We start from the raw sequence: 19,971 nt of genomic DNA, 5'->3' as shown, positions 1-19,971 counted from the left end.
TTTGAAAATTTCTTTTTTCTAAAATTTATTATTTTACTAATATTTCTATAAATATTCCAATAATAACATATTATAAAATAATTTATAATTTATAAAAATTCAAACTTAGACAACTATTAAATGAATAATATCCCTTTAATCATCACCCATTAAATTGCTGATTTATGTGTATTTAATGGCATTTAAAATAATTTATAATTTTAGTACAAAATTCTTTTTTTTTTTTTTACTTTTTCTTCAATCACAACATTAATTATTAATGTACATTATTTATATATTTCTTTTAATTGTCACTTTATATGAATCTATTTATACTACTAAAAATCATTAAAAATAATTAAAATAAACAATTCTCACTATTTTAAACACAATTAGGAATATAATTTTTAAAATAAATTTGCTATCAAAGATTTCAAATTTTCAAGGGCTAGGATTGTTAGGCAATTTTCATCTTTATTATCATGTAGATTGCAAGTACTTGCAAATTTAGAGTTGCCAAAAAAAAATAGTAAAGATTAATCATAACAAAAAGAAAGGTATTATAATCACTGCATTTCTAAAGGGAATATATATATATATATATATATATATATAGAGAGAGAGAGAGAGAGAGAGAGAGAGAGAGAGAGAGAGAGATTAGAATTAAATTAAAGTGGGTGCATGATCTAGCAGTAAGCAAAACAGTAAAAACGCCACAGCCTCATCCATGCAAAATACAGAGACTCATCCTCTCAGTGGCAGCAGAAGATGACGACATTTTCATCCAACAAATCTGACTTCATATGCACAAATGAAATGAATACAATGCAGAATGAACTTACAGGAGACTTAAATCAGGATGGAATATGTTCATCAAATCAGGAAGGCCAAAAAAAAGAAGACAGAAGATAAAATTATGATTAAAAAAATAAGTAGCAAGTATTTTTTTTTCTTTTTTTTTTTCCCCCTCTTTACTTGTAGCTGTGCCAGGGTCACCTTGGACCAGATAACTCTACTGCATGCAGATTTTCTGTTGAGTCTACAATCCAGTCAGAATTAGGATAAGGGGCTAACTCCACCTCCTGCCGTAGAACTTCCACCTTTTGCCACTCATCCCATCTCTCTGCCAAGCCATCCCCTTCGAGCATTCTAACCACTTCTGACATTTTAGGCCTCTCCATTGGGGAGCCTTGTGTACAGAGAAGTGCAACCTGGATTAATTGCTCCACCTCAGCTTCTACGTATTTGTTTTGGAGATCAGGATCGACCAGCATTTCTAACTTCTTCTCTTTAAGAAGTCCTTTTACCTGACACAACAGTCATCAGATGTGTCATGATTGGAGGGAGAAGACAGACAATGGGAGCATAAGAATTCATCCAGACACTATTTAACTCATCCAATTCATGTCTTAAAGCTACAAAAGCCTATAATGTAGCAACAATCGAGGGATGTTAAAACATCCATGAATAGGGGCTCATGGTTTTCAATTGCTAACTCATCCCTGTAAATTCCACTCAGTTACTCAGCAGTGCCGTCTGCTCATGTTTGATTATGAAAATTCCAACACTTCTTTTGAACCAAAATACACAAGTTCTCGACTTTATCAAAATGCAGAGAATATACTTGTTATGGTTCTCATGAAATCCTGAATTTCACAATAATTTTATTGGATACCTAGCATAAAAAGCTAGAAGCAGAAATTGATTAATATCATAAAAATATGATGACCCGTATCATCATTGCCTTGCGTCTTGTTGCAGAAAAAGTCATGCAGCAGAAGATGAGAACGATGAGCAAAGGGGAAAAACCATTGATCATGTCCTCATTCCCCATCAGTGCCAAAACATATTTGACCAAAAATTGTTAATACAAATGAAATAAAAGAGATGTTTTCGACAGGTTTTCCAAGTTCGGTCAAATTAGCAGGCTCCATCTTATAACTATCAAACACATACCTGACCCCTCATGACCTCTTGTCCTAACATTAGTAACTAAGTTATCGCGGATAGGCAACAATCATTCATGAGCAGGTAATGAAGCATGAATGCAGAAATTCCTCATATCATGTCAAAAAAATTCCAATGTAATGGGCCAAATAAAGGCTAAATGCTCCAGAAATTACTTAAAAGTAAACAACAAAGCAAAAACCAGCAAAGGAATACATACCCAATCAAGCAACATGACATCATCATCATTTGCCAGCCGAGCAAGGTCAAAAGCCCTCTGTCCAGTAATTAGCTCCAGAAGCATGATCCCATACCCAAAAACATCAGTTTTTTCCGATGATTTTCCAGTAGAGAGGTACTCTGGAGCTATATGCCCTATTGTACCACGGACGGCAGTAGTGACATGAGTATCCTTGTAGTCCATCAACTTAGCCAACCCGAAATCCCCAACAACAGCCTCAAAATCCTCATCCAATAAAATATTTGCAGCTTTAACATCACGATGAATAATCTTTGGGTCACAATGATCATGCAAATAAGATAGACCCCTAGCAGATCCCAGTGCAATTCGCTTCCGTGTTGGCCAATCAAGAGGAGGTTGAGATGGCGGGCGCTCTACAAGCATCCATCAGGAGATTAATGAGAACCATGAAACGCGGCAGAAGGTCAATGATAAAAACAAATGCAATCAGCCAATCATATCATCAAAACAATATGTGAGGTTGCAGTTAAAATATCCATGAATGTGTAAAACAAGAGCATGCTTACCTCTTAAACATGATGCAACACTTCCATTTGCCATGTAGGGATAAACAAGCAGTCGTTCCGTTGGCGTCATGCAAAACCCGCGTAATCTAAGGAGATTCCGATGCACAGCCATGCTTATCATCTCTACTTCTGTTTGAAACTGCAACTCGCCTCCAGGTGTACGCTCTTCTTTCAGTCTCTTGACAGCTACCAATGAACCATCTGCCAGACGGCCTTTGTAAACCTTACCAAATCCTCCTCTACCAAGAATGTTTTTGTTGCTGAAGGTATCTGTTGCAACTTGCAACTCTCGCAGTGAAAACCTTTTGAGCTGTCCCAGATGCACTTCAGGGTCCTCTTCAGCTGCAAGTAGACAATGCACAAAATTACCAAATTGTCATAGAGATTAAACTGTTCAGTTTTCAGTTTAAATGCTAACCTGGCACATCAAAGAAGAATTCTTGAGGTTTCCTACGACGCCACCAAGCAAATGCCATTGCAGGGGCAGCAAATAGCAAGGCTGCACCAGCAGCTACTCCTCCAGCAATTGCTCCTGTTGCACCATTCCCACCTGAATTTTGATGCAATGGAAAAAGAATTGAAAAAAAAAAAATCAGCAAACCAGTTACTTAGTTATGAACTTGCACAGTAAATGGAAACCTACAAAATTAAATATAGAAAAAGAAGAATAAAAAATATTTTATAAGCTGCAGATGTGAAACCACTTTTTAGACAGTAATGATTCCTATATAACCAATTTCAAAAGTACCCTAAGTCACACAATTTCAAAAGTACCCTAAGTCACTTCTCTATGCTAAACCAAATCAATTCTATTGATCTTATCAGTAATATAAAACCAATTCTTTTTTCCCAAGGTCTTTGCCTTTATATAAGTTAGATCGCATATTCAAGTAAATTCACTTGTGTATTTTGGGGCACATATAAATTGCACTATCTAACAATTCAAGATCTGTTTAACAGAAAATTAATAAACTTCAAACAGAAAAGACAGGCCAAATCAAATTCCAAAAACAAGGATCAACCCCACCACAGGGCAAACGAATGCAAGCTAGCACGAATAGCATAAACATCATCCACAACTGCAAGTAATAAAAAAGAATAAAACAGAAGATTACCTGGTGAGGAAATTGGGGCTGGTGGAACAAACGGAGGAGGAGGTGAAAATGGGGGAGAACCTGGGCAAGGATGCCCAGTAACTGGCCCACACAAATCCAAATTATTAGCAAAACTGCAAGGCAAATATCCCTTTTAAAAGAATTCCCAAAATAGTCAGTGGAAGCATGTAACATCCATTTGCTAGCAAAAAAACCTGATGGGAGTGAACATTGAGAAGGAACCATTATCTGGAACAACGCCAGAGAGACGGTTGTTTGATAGATCCCTGGATATAAAAGTAAAATGATTAAACACATTAATCTAGCATCAATATCATGCCTCTGTGTATGTGTGTGCGTGCACTCTCATGTGAGATTTCTTCATGACATACCCAAATGAGTTAGGCACTTACAACACTTGAAGTGATGAAATATTAGTCAATGGCATAGGAATGCGACCCGTCAAGCTGTTGTTGTTAAGCCGGCTATCCTTGCACAAACATGGGCAAGAAAAAAAATAAAAAAATAAAATTAATATCAAAAACCAATTAAGAGATGCAATTACAATTATTATTGTTAATAAATGCCAATATAAAGGCAGATTTAAGTTTAAAGGAAATACATGAGGGAAAAGCACAACTTGCTCCTATCATTTGGGGGCATATGCATGTCTATGTGCCTATGTATTTCCTTGACATAAGCTCAGCTCAGCTCAACTCAACTCAACTAAGCCTTTATCCCAAAAATTTGGAGTCGGCTATATAGATTCTCTTTCTCCATTCTAAACGATTTAAACGATTTTGGGTTAAATCCTCAGAAATGTGTAATGCTTCTAGGTCATGTACTACTCTCCTCTAGGTCAGTTCTGCCTCTTCTTTCTTTCTATCATCTAAACTAATGTGCTCTACTTGAGGTTAATATGACATCAATTCGAAAATTGCGAATTAAACATAGATGCTACATATTTTATGTCTATGTGCACCTATTATGATTTCATATTATGTATTTCAATGAATTTCCTCAATTGTAGAAAAATATTTAGCGCCTATGATTTGGGGACATATGCATGTCTATGTGCCTCTGTATTTCCTTATTGATAACAAATATTAAATAATTTGATAAGAAATTCATTGAATTCTACAATTGAGGTTAATATGACATCAATTGGAAAATTGTGAATTAAACATAGGTGCTACATTTTTTTCTCGCAAAGTAAGCATACTTACAGAAATCGTAATTTTGACAGCTTGCCCAAACTTTCTGGGATGGGACCAGTAAAACTATTCAAGTAAAGATCCAAGCTCACCAAGCTAGTCAAGTTACCAAGATCACCAGGAATTGGTCCGCTTATGTTATTACTGTAGAGCTCCCTATCATAATAATAAACTTAATTATTCATTTAAGAAAAGGTTCAACATGAAATAAGATTTGTCAACTGTTAACTAAAAAGTTAACTAACAAGACTATAGAATATCAACAAATGGCCAAGCAATGTTTAAGAAATTTATAATTAGATGAAGCAAATCCTTTGTCTGTTCACAGTGGTGAAACTATGTTCTACAAAAAGCTTCTCTGGGACATGATTTATGCATTATGATGTCCATAATTGTGCATTATGCCGTTATATTAAGGAAATAAAAAAATCACAATAGGTCAATGTAATCTAGTTCTAAGATGTTTATTAATGCCATTATCTATACCAACCAACAAAGGTTATGTGTCCAATTTTCAATTTCAATCACAACAGTTGCCACTGAGAACATTTTAAGTTCAATGAGGGGGTTGCAAACCAAAGATATTCCATACCAGAAAATCATATTCTCATAGAACATTTTAACCCCATGAACTTGGCAAGGACAAAAGAATTTTAACACACTACAAGGTCTTTACCATTATATATCATCTCTCTAAGTGAAGATACCATTCAACTCATGACTTTGAACTAGAGATGGAAATTTTTACAAAGACAAAGTAAATCACTACTTCCTGCAGAACTCTGCAACTGTTCTTTCATGCAACCAAAAGGCAACTAGAAATATACTAGATGTGGGTTAGATCCGTGCACAACAACATGATCAGATGTTTTAATTCTTTCACAGCTCATTGGTCTGTGCATGGACTCCACTTTTTTATTTTAAAAACTGTGAATGAAAATCGCCAAGATCTGCATTTAGGGCCAGCCATTGTCCTGTTCCAGTCCTAATATATTCTCTATATTAAACATGGATCAAACGGGGTAAAAGAACCAGTTCATGAAGTTTTTAGTTCTCTTTTCATCTTCTTTCCCTACCAGTTGATGCATTAAATAGTTAATTTTTTAATATGCATTTTGTCAACCCAATTCAAGAATGTATTCTAGTCCCTAACCAAACGGACTCTGCGGACAACATGGGAAAATAAATTTTTTTGAAAATTTTCACCAGAATTAAAAAAAAAAAAAAAAAAAGATAAAAATGCCGTAAACCATATCCTAATGAATTGATCATTTTTACAAAATTACTTTCATTTCATCATTCGAACAGGAAGGAAGGATATGACTACTAACAGCACATATGCACCTAGAAAACTAGTGCATTGCACCACTACCGTAACAATTTGAAAAAAAAAATTGTAAATCAACTTTAAAATCAGAGATAATGACTTACAAGTATTGCAAGTTTTTAAGCAGGCCAAGTTGCGGAACAAGCTGACCAGACAAAGCAGCATTTCCAAGATCACTGAGAAGGGAAGAAAAGAAAGGGAAGGTAGGGTGTTGTGGGTGGGGGGAGAGAGAAATAAAGAAGAAGAAATATCATATAAATGGCAGAACAATACAATTTAAGGAACTTGTGTCACAAGTATGTAAATGCATGATGTCCAAGCGTTAGGAGCTTACACTCTTATAACACTATTATCATTGTTGCAGGTGACATGAAACCATGTGCAAGGGTTGACAAGGGTAGGATCCCAACTCTGCAGGACATTGTTAGGATCAATCAAGTTGCTTCTCAGGCTGTGCAAAGCATCACCTGTTTCCGCGAAACACTTAGGGATTGACAGTCACAGTAACCAACAAGATACTACAGAAGGAATACAGTAGATAAGAATGAACCAATAAGGAACAAATACAGTAGAACACAAAGCTCCCAAAAGCATCATGTTAGACCCATGATAAGTTCTTGAGATATCAATTCTAAGTGCCACAGATAACGATGTCAATGTGTGTAAATCATGTTTCTCAGTTAAATGAGATCAGTGGTTCAGGGCAAGCTATCTCTAGAAATGAAAGGTAGAAAAATATTTAAAACAAAAAAATTATTTTGAAATAAAATAGCATGAAGTTTAAGGCTTAATCCAGTATACAGAGATGGGTTAGACAAACTGGGCATGTAAAATACGATTTACAACTTGTGATGTTGCAACTAATCTCAGTCACTACATTGCCAAAAATGTAATGGATTATGTTTCCTCTGAAAACCATGGTCAATATTAGGATCATTCCACAAAGGCGTTTGGAGAGAGAAAAGAAACGAAATAAATGGTGCCTTGACAGATTTTCTAATTAATCCGCAGAAGGCATTTAGTAAAAAGAGCATCATCCAAGTCATCACATATTATTATAAAAATTGGGTAAGAAAAGCAATAAAAGCTAGAAAATAATGAAAAATTCAATAAGATCGCCAATAACCAGTATCACAGGTGTACCTGTACTGAACTACAACCAGCCATTATACACTACCTCCATAATTAATAGGGAAAATAGAAACCCATTTCCACAAATCAGCAAAGCAAGCAAAAACCAAGATCAAACTCTTAACAATTTTGAAAAAGGAAAATAAACCCAACAAAATATAGCACTCAAGAAGCAATAAATAGAAGACCAAATAGAAATACAACAAACCTTCGGTATTACCCAAAGCCAGCCATAATGGATGCAGCAGAAAGATCAGCCACACCCCAACCTTCCTCTCCATCACCACTAAACAAACACGCACACTCCCCTCGAAACTTTAACTTCTCAATCTCCTCAGATCCAAACAACAATACACCAAAACCCAGCTCACCATCACCCAACAAAAGAAACAGAGAGAAGAAGAAGAAGAAGAAGAAGAAGAAGAAAGAAGAAAAACCAACGAAACCCTTTCTAAAATCTCCAGAATAACCCCACCATTATCTCCTAAATTATCTCCTTAAAATCACATCCCCAAAGCAACAAGGCCCTGATCGGTCCTCTCTCATTAACATGCTCCAAAAAATAGGAAAACTTAACGGAGAAAAAAAAAAAGGGAAAATGAGAACAACAAAACAGAAAGAAATTCAAAACATTTTTTACCGGTGCCCTTTTAGCCAGAAAACTCAAAAAGAAATAAACTTTCTCCTCTAGCTTTGCTTAAGTGAAGTGTGTCTGTGTTCTCTCTCTTCAAACCAGAGACAGAGAGAGATTTTTATTTTATTTTTGTTTTATTTATTAGCCGTTTAATTTAATAAATATGAGAGAGAATGGGTGTCCTGACGGGACTACCGTAGGGGCTGACCGCTGCCCGAACGCAGTCAAAAGAAACGCATTCGCGCTATAACGTGGAAAGTGACGTGAACCCTCATAACTCCGTTTTCCGGTCAAAATGTTGGGCCATTTGCCACGTCAGAGTCGGTCCATATCGGCATAGTGACATTCTCACGCTTTGATAGTCGATTGTACTTCGTAATAGAAGTATGGAGATATATTTTAATAGCTCTGGTGATAATAAAATTATTTTTAAATTTAAAAATATAAAATTTTTTAAATTTTAAAATTTTAGAATGTGAATAATTTTTTTTATTTACTTAATAATAAAAAAATTAATTATAATTTTTTTATAAATTAATCATAAAAATATTAATTATATAATATAATAAAATATTAAAACAAATTTTATCTTAAAAATTAATATTAATTACCTATATTATCATAAATCCAAATTATTCATATTAACATATTATTTATAAATTAATTATTAATATATTATATAATTATATATTTCATCTATTTATCTTTTAAAAATACATTTTTTATCAATTTTATAAATATAATAATAATAATAATAATAAGATATTAGTCTTTTCCGTTCCCAGAGGCATCACGGAACTGTCCAAGTCTAATTACGGCAGTGGGACAAATAGAACGGCGTAGGAGGATTTTGTGATTGGGACAGCTTTCCGCTTTAACTTTTGTATAATTCATTATTGGATCCCTTTCCTTTGCGACCTTTAAAAAAAATGCTTACATAAATTATTATCTATTGCCCTGAGGATTGTCTGTATTTATGACCGTGTCCTTGCATTTTAGGGTAAATTATAAGTCCATGGAGTTATCATTAATTTTTTTTAAATCCAATTAAAATGTCTTTATATTTTAAAAAATTAAACTTTTTAATTGTTTTTTAAAGATTTTTATCATTTCTATAAAAAAATTAACAAACTCGTTTTAATCTTAAATAAAGTATTAAATAATATAAATAATAAAAATTATAATGACTAAATAATATAAATAGTTAAAATTTTATAGATTAAATAATATAAATAATTAAAATTAAATTATTATTTAAATTTTTAAATTTTGATCGATATTATGATTTGATCTTTATATTTTAAAAATTAAATAATTTAATTTCTCACTTATATTTTTATCAAAATTTGATATTCTTTAATTTAATATTATTGTTAATTTAATTAAAAGAAAAATATATTATTTATTTAATTAAAGGAAATTTGCTATTTGGTAAATGGGTTTTGACCAATATTAAAATTTGATCTCTATATTTTAAAAATTAAATAATTTAATTTCTATATTTAATGATTACTGAAATTATTAAAAAAAATTTTATTGACTTTGTTCTTATTAAAATTTTTCTTGAATTCTTTGTATAAAAAAATAATTTATTTGGTAACAATTAATTTTAATTGAAGGAAAATATAAGTGAGGGATTACATCATTCAATTTTCAAAATATATGGACCAAATTATAATATTTATCAAATCCCATTAGCCAAATAGTAATTTTTTTCTTAATTGAATAAAGAGTATATTTATTTTTTCACTTAAATTAATGATAATATTATATGGAATGACATTTGATTTTGATGGAAGTATAAGTGAGAAATTAAATCATTCTATTTCTAAAATACAGGAAAAATTAAGATCAAGTTGTAATATCGATCAAAATTCATGAATCAAATAATAAATTTCTTAATATTTAAGGTTAAACTATATAAAGAGAGATTATTAGGTGCATTCGATGCACATATACCCTCTCCATAAAAATATAATTTCTCTCTATAAAAATATAAATCATCTTTCTAAAAATATGATCCCATCTCTTTATAATTAAAAAAAATTATTTTATTATACAAAAGGGAGCATTATTTTTTAATACTCGAATGTCTACTACTTCGATCAAGTATTTGGGTCATTATTGAGGGGTCATATCACTATATGGCTTTAATTTAACATTATTAGTAAAGCAGGGGTGGTGCTTATTGATGAATTCAAATTCATTATATGCCTTAATTGTTAAGGCTAAATATTATCTTGAAGTAATTTTCTACAGGCATTTATTTGATATAATCCTAATTATGTATAGTACAATATTCTTTAGGGTTGGGAAATAATTATGAAATGTATCTATTGGAGAGTGAGTGATGGTCAGTCGATTAGGATTTGGCAAGATAAATTGGCTCCCTAGATTATCTCCTATGAAATCTGGTGTCTTGAGTTTTGTTACCCAATGCTATGACAAGTGACTTCACTGATGTGGAGGAAAAACATTAGCGTGTATATTTGATTCATAAGTTTTTCCTTCCATTTAGCAAACGGTGATTATATGGTTATCAATTAGTGCTTGTGTTCCGGGTTGTATACGGTTTTTAGGGTTCTAAATCAAATCGAAAAATCATATTGAACGACAGAAACTGTATCAAATCGGAGTTATTTTGATGTTTTGAATTGATTTTAATTTTTTAATAAAAACTAAACCATAAACGTACTAAAATCGAATCGAAATTAAAATCGAATATAAAACTGAATTTATATATATATTTTTCTATTATTTTTTTAAATATATTATATATATATATTAAATATAACCTAATGTTATATTTTATTTATCTATATTTTTTTAATAATTTTAGTTATAAATATATTAAATTATCTTATAATTTTTAATTATAAAAGTGCTATTATACTATATATATATTTATATTATAGGTAAATATTATATAATTAATAAATAGTTAAAATATATATTATATGATATAGTTATATATTATATTATATAATATACTCGTCAATCCTAAATTATATATGCAGCTATAATTAAAAAAAAAATAAAATATATATTATATGATATATTATGTATTAATAATTTAATTTAAAACTTAAATGCTAATTTAAGAATAATTTTTTAAGAAAATAGTTGCATAAAATTTTTAAACAATCGAAAATCGAATCAAAACTATATCGAATTGAATCGAAATTGAAGAATAGAGAATCATATTGAATCAGAATTGAAACAGTAAATAATCAAACTAAAATTATAGTGAAATTTTAATTTAATTTCGATTCTTAAGTAAACTCCAAACTAAATCGAAATCGAATACCATATTCGTATTCTTAGTGATTATACTTTTGGTCACTCAAAAAGAATGGTATTTATTCAATTCATATTTAGACTCTATTTAGCATTAAAAATGGATTTTCAATAGAAAAATTAAAAGAAAAGGTGATGAATTTATTTTTACTAGTTAGTGAAACATAACAAAAATAAGAGAGGGTTGATGAAGAAGAGTTGACTTGCTAGCTGCTTTAAAAAAAAAAAAATAAAGTAAAAGGGGAGGCTGACATTATTCTTTGCACTAAATATCCATTTTATTGAATTGGGTTCTTTATAAGAAATCCACTAAAATTAGATAAAATTTAAAAATTAAATAAAAAAAAAGAGTCATACACAAAACCCCAAAAAATCTCCATCTCCGGACACTTGTGGCGGGCCTCCTAAGAAAAGCTCACAGCCTTTTCTTCTTTTTATTAATGGAAGAAAATGGCCTAATGCACGTGCACTTCCAGATCAGTGCACGTGTTCATCCATTTGGCTTTGGGTCCTCTTTTTGGACTTTACACTAAAAAAACAAAAGGAAAATAATAAAAAATTAAAAAGAAAAAAAAATCATGTTCCTTACAGACCATACAAGTTGAGGGAATTGTAATCTATGCTACTATTTGGAAGACATTAGTGTGGTAGATGTAGGATTATTTGGTTGTCCATAAATAAATAATTAATTAATTTTAATTATTTCAATCTAAATGTTTTGACCTTTGATTATGCCCACCAAATTTCAATCCACTTAACCTAATCATTTTTTATAAAAAAAAAAAAAGGAAAAGGTCAGAAAAAATGGGTTTGAATTGATTTTTAATGTCTTTGATTATTTTGCCTTTTGATACTTGACCTTTGATGCTGCCTGAGATTTTAAGATATCTTGAATGTTGACTGCTAAGAGTTGTTGTTGGATCTGGAATTCCTTTTAGGCTTAAGATTCTAATTCTTTTAGGGGAGTATCTTGAAATTGTAGCTGGTGAGAGAGATAGTCTTTCATATATATCTATTTGGCCGCTCGAGCGATCACTTGTCATGTGGTTGGGCGCCGAATGAGTGACTAACCCTACTTAAGTGTATCAGAATGGGCGAGTAGCATCAACAATTCAACAATTTCCTCTTCCATTATTTAAAAAATTATGGAAAGAAATTAGCATAGCATTTCTTAATAGTAAGCAATTTAAAAAAGTTATCAAAAATTGGCAATTTGGTGTTATTGGACTCAATGATAAATCATTTCTTATGACATTGAATTAAATCAAAGACGTTAAGTATAGGTTACAGACTTTAAACTTAAAAGAGTTATTACCATCTCACTCAAATAGCTTTTTTCTTCCGGTTAAAAAAATATTTTTATAACAAGTATTTTTATACTAAATTTGAAGAATTATTCTTTTAAAAAAATAATAATTTGGCCTTTGCATTGATAATTTATCTTCTATCCTCTCTCTCTCTCTCTCTCTCTCTCTCTCTCTCTCTCTCTCTCTCTCTCTCTATATATATATATATATATATATATATATATATATATATATATATATATAGTCTAGAAACTTTCTAAAGGCAAAATGGGGTAGAAGAATTACACAATAAAGAGATCCAAGAGTCCACTAAATCTATCAATAAACCATTAATTTCTACATTAGCTTAAGACTTAAGTGCGTAGGCCCGTCTAGCAGCCTAACAGGATTGAAATTGAAGAAATGATGGCAGAAGAATTAATCAGAGATTCACAAGTCTAGTTGTGACAACTTGTTTGTTTTGCAGTTTCAGACGTGAAGGTTTGAAACATAGGTCGCCTGTGATGATTAACTGCGGACCTTTTGATCTCTTTTGGTGCATCTATACCTAATTGAACCTTTGTCAGCATAAAGACACATAAACTGATAAAAGCACATTTGACAATATTCAGTTCAAATTCATATGCAAATGGAATTAAGCATAACCAGTTCATCAACTTACATCAAAGGTTGTAACCCCATTAACATAATTGTAGTTTAATCCAATTCCTCTAACAACAAAAGGCTTCTAGTGGCTCCATTTTAATATCCCATGTTGGTTTGAAATGAGAGTAATATGCCTCATAAGGTATTAACACTACTCCTTCTTAAGTTATCTTTTGTTGGTGAATTAGACTATACTCATTTTTTTAAGATGATATTAAAGCCTCCCAATATTAGTTGGGCCTCTAATAAGTGTTTTACTTTCTAGGTGTTCGATCTTATGCGTTAGAGAATGTGTTAATATCCTACATTTGTAAAGTCTTGGATATTTTTTCCCTTGAGCTAGCTTTTTGAGGGTGAGTTAGAAACACTCATTTTCTTAAGACTCCATTTATGGTTTGTTTGACTCTGGCCAAAATCTCATGGTACGTCTTCTGGATGGATTTTCCTATTATTCATGGCACATGAAATTCCTTTCATCTCCTGTGACTTGCATTTGCAAGTGGAATTCGAGTGCCTAACTTAGTTCTTTCAGCTTATCTTTAAGCAACACCTCAAAAGAATCCCTTAAACATGCACATAATTTCTTTTTCCTCTTTGCTTCCTCCATTTTTTAAGTCCAGTGCTGCCTATATGCCTTCCACACATCTTATGTTCAGCTCCTGAGAGTTCTTCTTTATTGGTAGGAATCAAAACCTATGAACAATTAAATCTGCAACAACATTACATAGAATCATGTCACATAAACAATTAAGTTTATATAGCAATAACTTAAAGCATATATGGTAGTTACCTTTCGCATGTTAGCTAGTGACAATTGCCCAGCTATTACCCGTATGCCTGAATCTTGCTTAAGTGTGGAAATATAGATTTTTTTTTTTTTTCTGGATTTAGATCCTTCATTTGCTTATCATGAGGCACTAGATGATGAGGACATAGAGATTAATATATTTTTTTCATACATGATGTTTTGTTTAAACTTTTTAACACTCAATGGTGTATTTTATGAATATTGTAAATGTTCAATTTCACCCCTATACTTATTGGAATGTTCAATTTAATCTTTTTTTTTTGTCTAAATTAACCTACAAGTTTCAATTTAGCTTAAAATAATTTAAAAATTATGGCTAAATTTATTGATTTAGACAAAAAATCAAGAAGTTCAATTTCTTGATTTTTGGGCTAAATTTCTTATTTTCTTAATTTAGCTTAAAAATTAAAAAGTTTAATTTCTTGATTTTCTTTATTTTTGAGCTAAATTGAGCTTAAATTAAAAATTTTGAATTAATTTAAACAAAAAATTAAAAATAACTAAATTGAACATCCCAACAAATATAGGGGTAATTTTTTTTTATAGAAATAGAAAAATATTTTATTAATTAGAAATATAGCACAAAAGAGGATTACATATCGAAATATTATATTTTTGCATAAATGAAACTAACAATATATACTAAAAGTAATATAAAGAATTAAAAAATTTGATAATCTTGATAGAGTATATAAATTGGCTAACAAATAGGCTGCGCATTGTACTCTTTAACTTTAAAAGCCCTGACTTCCACATTTAAATCTTCAGAAAGATTTGTATATTGTAAAATACTATTTTCCAGAAAAACAAAATATATCAACAACAAAAAGAAATAAAAACTCCATTAAAGAAATAATGACGGATATAAATACTCACCTGTGGCTACGTAAAAAGAAGATCAAAAGGAGAAAAAGAGAGAAAAATGAGAAAATGGAAGAGAATAAAAAATTTGTAGAGAGAATTCAGGGCCTCTCTCTCTATAATTTGTTTTTACTCAACAAATTTCTCTTAATTTTTGCAGGGGTGAAATTTAACATTATGTCAATATTATTTATTTATTAATTTTATATTAATTACCGATTTTTTTTTTACAATATAATCCTTTAAATATACTTAAACTATAATTCATATGTGAAAATATAAGAGTAAATGGTTTAAAATAAAATATTTTTATGTTTTTTAGGGTTTGGTCAATTAGCAAATTCTGTTGCTAATTGCCAATGAAATCAAATAGTTTTTTAAATATAATTTATTTCTTAAAAATTTTTTGTTAGTAGTCTCATAGTGTGAGGTATAATTAAATGAATAACGTGCATACATCCTCCTTCCTTTGTTGTTGCTAGTGCTCTCTTGTGCGTGATGGTTAATTAGTGGAGCTCGAAGATGAAAATTTTTACTTTTGAATGTGTAAATTTGTTCTTTTAGTTTTCACTTTAAAGATCAAAGATTTAGACAAGTTCTGTAGATTTTTCTTTTGGGTTTTAGCTTTTTTTTTTTTCCCAATTTTTTGAGATTTTTCTTTTGCTTACATGTGTAAATTTATTTTTGATTTGAGGGTTGTGATTAAAGATTGAAATTTGATTCAATTTGGAAAGAGTTTGCAAATTGGTGTGGAATTGTGGTTTGTGATACATAAGTCACACCAAACTTTGATAGAGAAATCAAGTTGCCCCTTGAAATTGGCAATCATGGACAATTAAATCCAAAATGTAAATTTGGGTCAATTACACCCTAAACTTAGCAAAGTAGATCAATTAAGCCCAAATTTTGCAATGTGAAAGCGCATGTTCTTAAAGGACTAAAAAATATTTGATATGCTACAATTTTTTTTAATGGGATTAGGGAAATAGGATTTAAATCTAAATCTTTCAAGTGAGTAATATATTTTTAATCACTGAATTAAATTAAACTAGATAATATTTTACAATTTGCTTATAAGAATTTGGCAAAAACTACAAATTGATTCCTCTTTTTATATGCTTTCTATTTCTATGCTTTTTCTCTATTTCCCTATTCATCCCTCTGCTTTCCCTTCTTAAAAACCACAATAATGGCAGAACACGAAAGTCAATTAAAAATTTTTACTCTCTCGGTCTCATTCTAAAATTAAAAATCAAAATAAAAAAAAAATTCAACAAATATTCAAGAATTTCCAATGAAGAAAAATGCCAAACTATCTACACATTTTTACCATTTAGCAACAACTTTTATCATTACTTTGTTATCTACGCACGGAATTCAACTTTGTTGATAATATTTAGCAACGAAGGAATTCGCTATGGTTTGGGAGTCCATCCGTAATCATTACCAACGGATTTTAGGGCATTATTCTATCAGTAATTCTTTTTTTTTTTCTTTTTTTTATTTTTATAAATGTTCAAAAAATTATACGACTTATTACTTCGATCAAATTTGAAAAATTAAATAGCAATTTAATTAATGATAATAATGTAATTTACCTTTAATAATTAAGACCCTCAAATTTTTTTTTCATATTTGCTACTGTATTTGAGCTAAACTGGCCTACTTTATCAAGTTTTAGGTATAATTGACCCAAATTTGTGATTTTAGATTTAGTTGTCAATGATTGCTAATTTCAAAGAGAAAATTGCCCTTTATTCCACATATTAATTATTGATTTTGAAGAAGAAGATGACGACGGTGATGTTGGTGAAGGCAAAGAAAGATCACTAATGAAACAAGATTAATAATCAACTGAATTGATTGTTAATTTATTAAAATTATTGATTAATTTATTAATAAATTTAATAATTAATTTAGTCTATTATAATAATACTGATAGTTAATTATGTTGTAATCGATTGATAAAATTAATTATTATTAGTAATTGAAAATCAGTTGTAAGTAATAATTGAAAATCAAATTAATTACTAAAATTTATTTATTTTTGATTTCGAAACCCGATTTTGATTTTGAATTATTTTAAATTTTTTTTTTGTAAATAATTAAATAAGAAATTTGTTTCATCACAATAGCATGCAAGGTGGGATAATAATTAAAGAAGGATGGGATTTTTTATAAGGGATAATAATTATTTATAGTATAAAATAATAATTATCATAACATCTGAGTGAATTTTATTATAAATTTTAAATTTTTAATAAATTAAATTTAAATAAAAAAAATCCTTATATATTGTGAGACTAGAAATGAAATGGAAAAAGTGAAGTGGTGATAAATTTCCCTTGGGAAAATATACAGTGCCACATAAAGTCAGAAAAAAAAAAGGTGGCAGATGGAAGAATTAAGTGTATATTTTAATTTTTAAAGTGAGATTGTTGTTCTGCAAATCTTAGTTAAGAACCAAATTAGGAATTTAATATGAGATTAGGTAGTAAAAGACAAACAGAGAAAAACCATGAATAAAATACTTAATGCCTGTAATCTGACATTCTTCCCAAGAGTTGAGAAGAGTTGGTAGGTTTACCTGTCATGCCTCTTTAATACTATTTATTATACCTCATAAGCACTTATTTTATTGTTTTCTCGACTGGTCCAAACCTATCTATGTGACATATATTCAATCATGGAGGTATTATTTCAAGGTTCAACGCGAAAAACAGATGATGAAACCAAGTTAATGCACTGTCGTAGACTAATGGTTTGTTTGGATTGAGAGATGGAGAGAAAAGAGAAGAAAAAAAAAATAATTTTAAAAATTTTTTTTGTTTGAATATTAAATAAGAGAGAGAATTGAAAAAAAAAAAAAGAAATGAGGAAAAATTTTAAATAAAAATATTTATCATCAAATTAATAAAAATATTTATCATTAAATTAATAAAAAATAAAGAAAAATGATTGTTAAAACATTTAAATATCCTTTTAGAATATAAATATAAGAAAAAAAATGAGAGTATAATATTTATTTTTTCTCTATTCTTTTGAGGGAGAAATTATATTTTTTATTTATTATAATAATTTATTCCAATAATATAAGGGTAAATTATTTTTTTCTCTTTATTTTTACTTTTTAAATTCTCTTAATTTTCTTAAAAATCCAAATAAAGGGTAATATAATAAATATTGTTGCAATAATAATCAAATGTGTATAAATAAATATAAAATATAAATAAATGATTAAAAATATAATTATAAAAAAATAAATAGATAAAATATACTCCCTCAACCCCGAATTTATTTTTTCTTCATCTTTAATAGTTTACATTAAAAAAGTAAAATTCATTAGTTCTTGGAATAATTTATTGACATAAATTATTTAATTTTTAATGGAGTAATATGTGTAAAGAGTATAAAAAAATTAAATAAAATTTATTATTTTCATTATATTAATTATATTTTCTTAATTAAATAAAAATAAGAGTCAATATATCTGGGGAACAATTATAAAAATTAAATAAAAAAAATAAAACATTGTAAAAAAATACTCACCTTAGGTAATCTCATAGCTGTAATTGAGAACTTATATATGACATAATTCTTATGCATATTTCAAGTATGCTAATAAGAATGTCTTCTTAAAATTTCATATTAAAAAGGTTGATGGAATTTAACAGTTGAGACTATTTCGATTTCTTATATATTATAATTGATTCAATTAATAAGATAAATAATCATTAAAATATTTCGTGTGCCATATCAGATTTAACTTTTTTCTTCGAATTTTAATAAAAAGAAGTGATTATTTCATTGTAATTTCAGTATTAAAATGAACTAATAATACAATTAACAAGTAATTACTCTCCTGCAACACGATAACCTTGAAATTAATTACACTGTTCTTGAGGCATGAGAAGAGAAGCAGACCGTAGGCCACCGAACACATATTTAAGAGGGCTATTAAAGAGGGGTTTGACGAGTTGGATCAAAGAAGAAGGAGAAGAAGAAGATTGAAATTAACATGGAAGGGTCATCAAAAAGGGAGGTAACAGAAGAAGGTGGTGGTCTCATATCTTATGTTAATCCTTGCTTTCTTTTTGATGCTCTTCTCAAGTGTTTAGGTATTGAAAATAAAACCCAAGAAAGCTCTGCTTGTCCAAATTCACAACAAAAAGATCATGGTGGTGATGGCGAATTTGACTGTGAAGCAAGTTCTCAAGAATCCTCTTCAACTACAGAAATGGACGCATGTCCACCTTCAACAACAGATCCCTCAACTACTACTGTAAGTCTCTCTCTGTCACTGTGATTTCAACAGAAGGAAAGTTTTTGTGTTTTGAAGTGTTATTTCTACACAGGATGATCCTGTTCTTGCTGGAGCACCGCCAAGGCCATCAGTAAGTACTGGGAGTGGTCCGCGGACTAATTAATTCCAGCCCATCCTGAATCCTTGGCTCTAACGCATCCGTAGTCCTCAAGCTTTTCTTCATTCTGGAATTAATGGCTAGGGCTAGCTATGGCAAGTTGGTTTCCATAGATTTTTCTTCCTGTAGGCGTCTGTTCTTTCCTTTTCTTCCTCTTCTTCTTCACTGTTTTTGCGTGCACTCTCTCATGCATAGTCATGTAAATCGATGCTCATGAACACTACTGGTAGTTTGTTTGTTTTCCATGGAAATTGGGAAGTTCTTATTAGAGAGTTTTAATTTCAAATAGCAAATTTATACAAATGGCTTTGATTTCTAGGTTCTTTTCTCAATTAACAAGTTAAAATTAGTCAAGGTAGCAGTCCATGAACCTCATTCGGCGTTGATGCATATATATCTACAGATAATTGTGGCTGAAATTTAAATCAACTACAAGATCATATCCGATCCTTCTCCCAGAAAATATTAATTTCAGTGGCCAAACTTAGGGTGACAATTTCTGAGTGAGGATTGAAGAACCTATTGTTGACAAAATACT

The 19,971-nt window shown here is 30.0% G+C and overlaps 2 protein-coding genes across 2 annotated transcripts; one reads left to right on the top strand and one right to left on the bottom strand.

Annotated features, from left to right (window-relative positions):
- Positions 1-921: 921 nt before the first annotated feature.
- On the bottom strand, positions 922-8,169 carry LOC110650478 (somatic embryogenesis receptor kinase 1). The gene is made up of 11 exons (XM_058131334.1): positions 7,669-8,169; positions 6,664-6,796; positions 6,434-6,505; positions 5,015-5,158; positions 4,202-4,273; positions 4,004-4,075; positions 3,810-3,922; positions 3,113-3,244; positions 2,695-3,036; positions 2,147-2,541; positions 922-1,286 (listed from the first exon to the last, which is right to left on the bottom strand). Exons 1-11 carry the CDS (start codon positions 7,739-7,741, stop codon positions 972-974), a joined length of 1,863 nt encoding a protein of 620 aa, XP_057987317.1. The 5' UTR covers positions 7,742-8,169; the 3' UTR covers positions 922-971.
- Positions 8,170-18,977: 10,808 nt separating this feature from the next.
- Positions 18,978-19,736, top strand: LOC131171378 (uncharacterized). Its single transcript, XM_058131339.1, has 2 exons — positions 18,978-19,294; positions 19,368-19,736. Exons 1-2 carry the CDS (start codon positions 19,031-19,033, stop codon positions 19,437-19,439), a joined length of 336 nt encoding a protein of 111 aa, XP_057987322.1. The 5' UTR covers positions 18,978-19,030; the 3' UTR covers positions 19,440-19,736.
- The last annotated feature ends 235 nt before the right edge of the window (positions 19,737-19,971 follow it).

This window comes from Hevea brasiliensis, chromosome 12, assembly GCF_030052815.1.
Source record: "Hevea brasiliensis isolate MT/VB/25A 57/8 chromosome 12, ASM3005281v1, whole genome shotgun sequence".
Lineage (NCBI taxonomy): Eukaryota > Viridiplantae > Streptophyta > Magnoliopsida > Malpighiales > Euphorbiaceae > Hevea > Hevea brasiliensis.
The sequence above is the reverse complement of the archived record's forward strand: the minus strand, read 5'-3'. Positions and strand labels throughout refer to the sequence as shown.

Coding starts and splice junctions, on each gene's coding strand:
- LOC131171378 (XM_058131339.1), top strand. CDS start 19,031: ATGGAAGGGTCATCAAAAAGGGAGGTAACAGAAGAAGGTGGTGGTCTC. Junction 19,295..19,367: donor CAGATCCCTCAACTACTACT/GTAAGTCTCTCT, acceptor ATTTCTACACAG/GATGATCCTGTTCTTGCTGG.
- LOC110650478 (XM_058131334.1), bottom strand. CDS start 7,741: ATGGAGAGGAAGGTTGGGGTGTGGCTGATCTTTCTGCTGCATCCATTA. Junction 6,506..6,663: donor GATAATAGTGTTATAAGAGT/GTAAGCTCCTAA, acceptor TTCCCTTCTCAG/TGATCTTGGAAATGCTGCTT. Junction 3,245..3,809: donor AGCCCCAATTTCCTCACCAG/GTAATCTTCTGT, acceptor ATCAAAATTCAG/GTGGGAATGGTGCAACAGGA.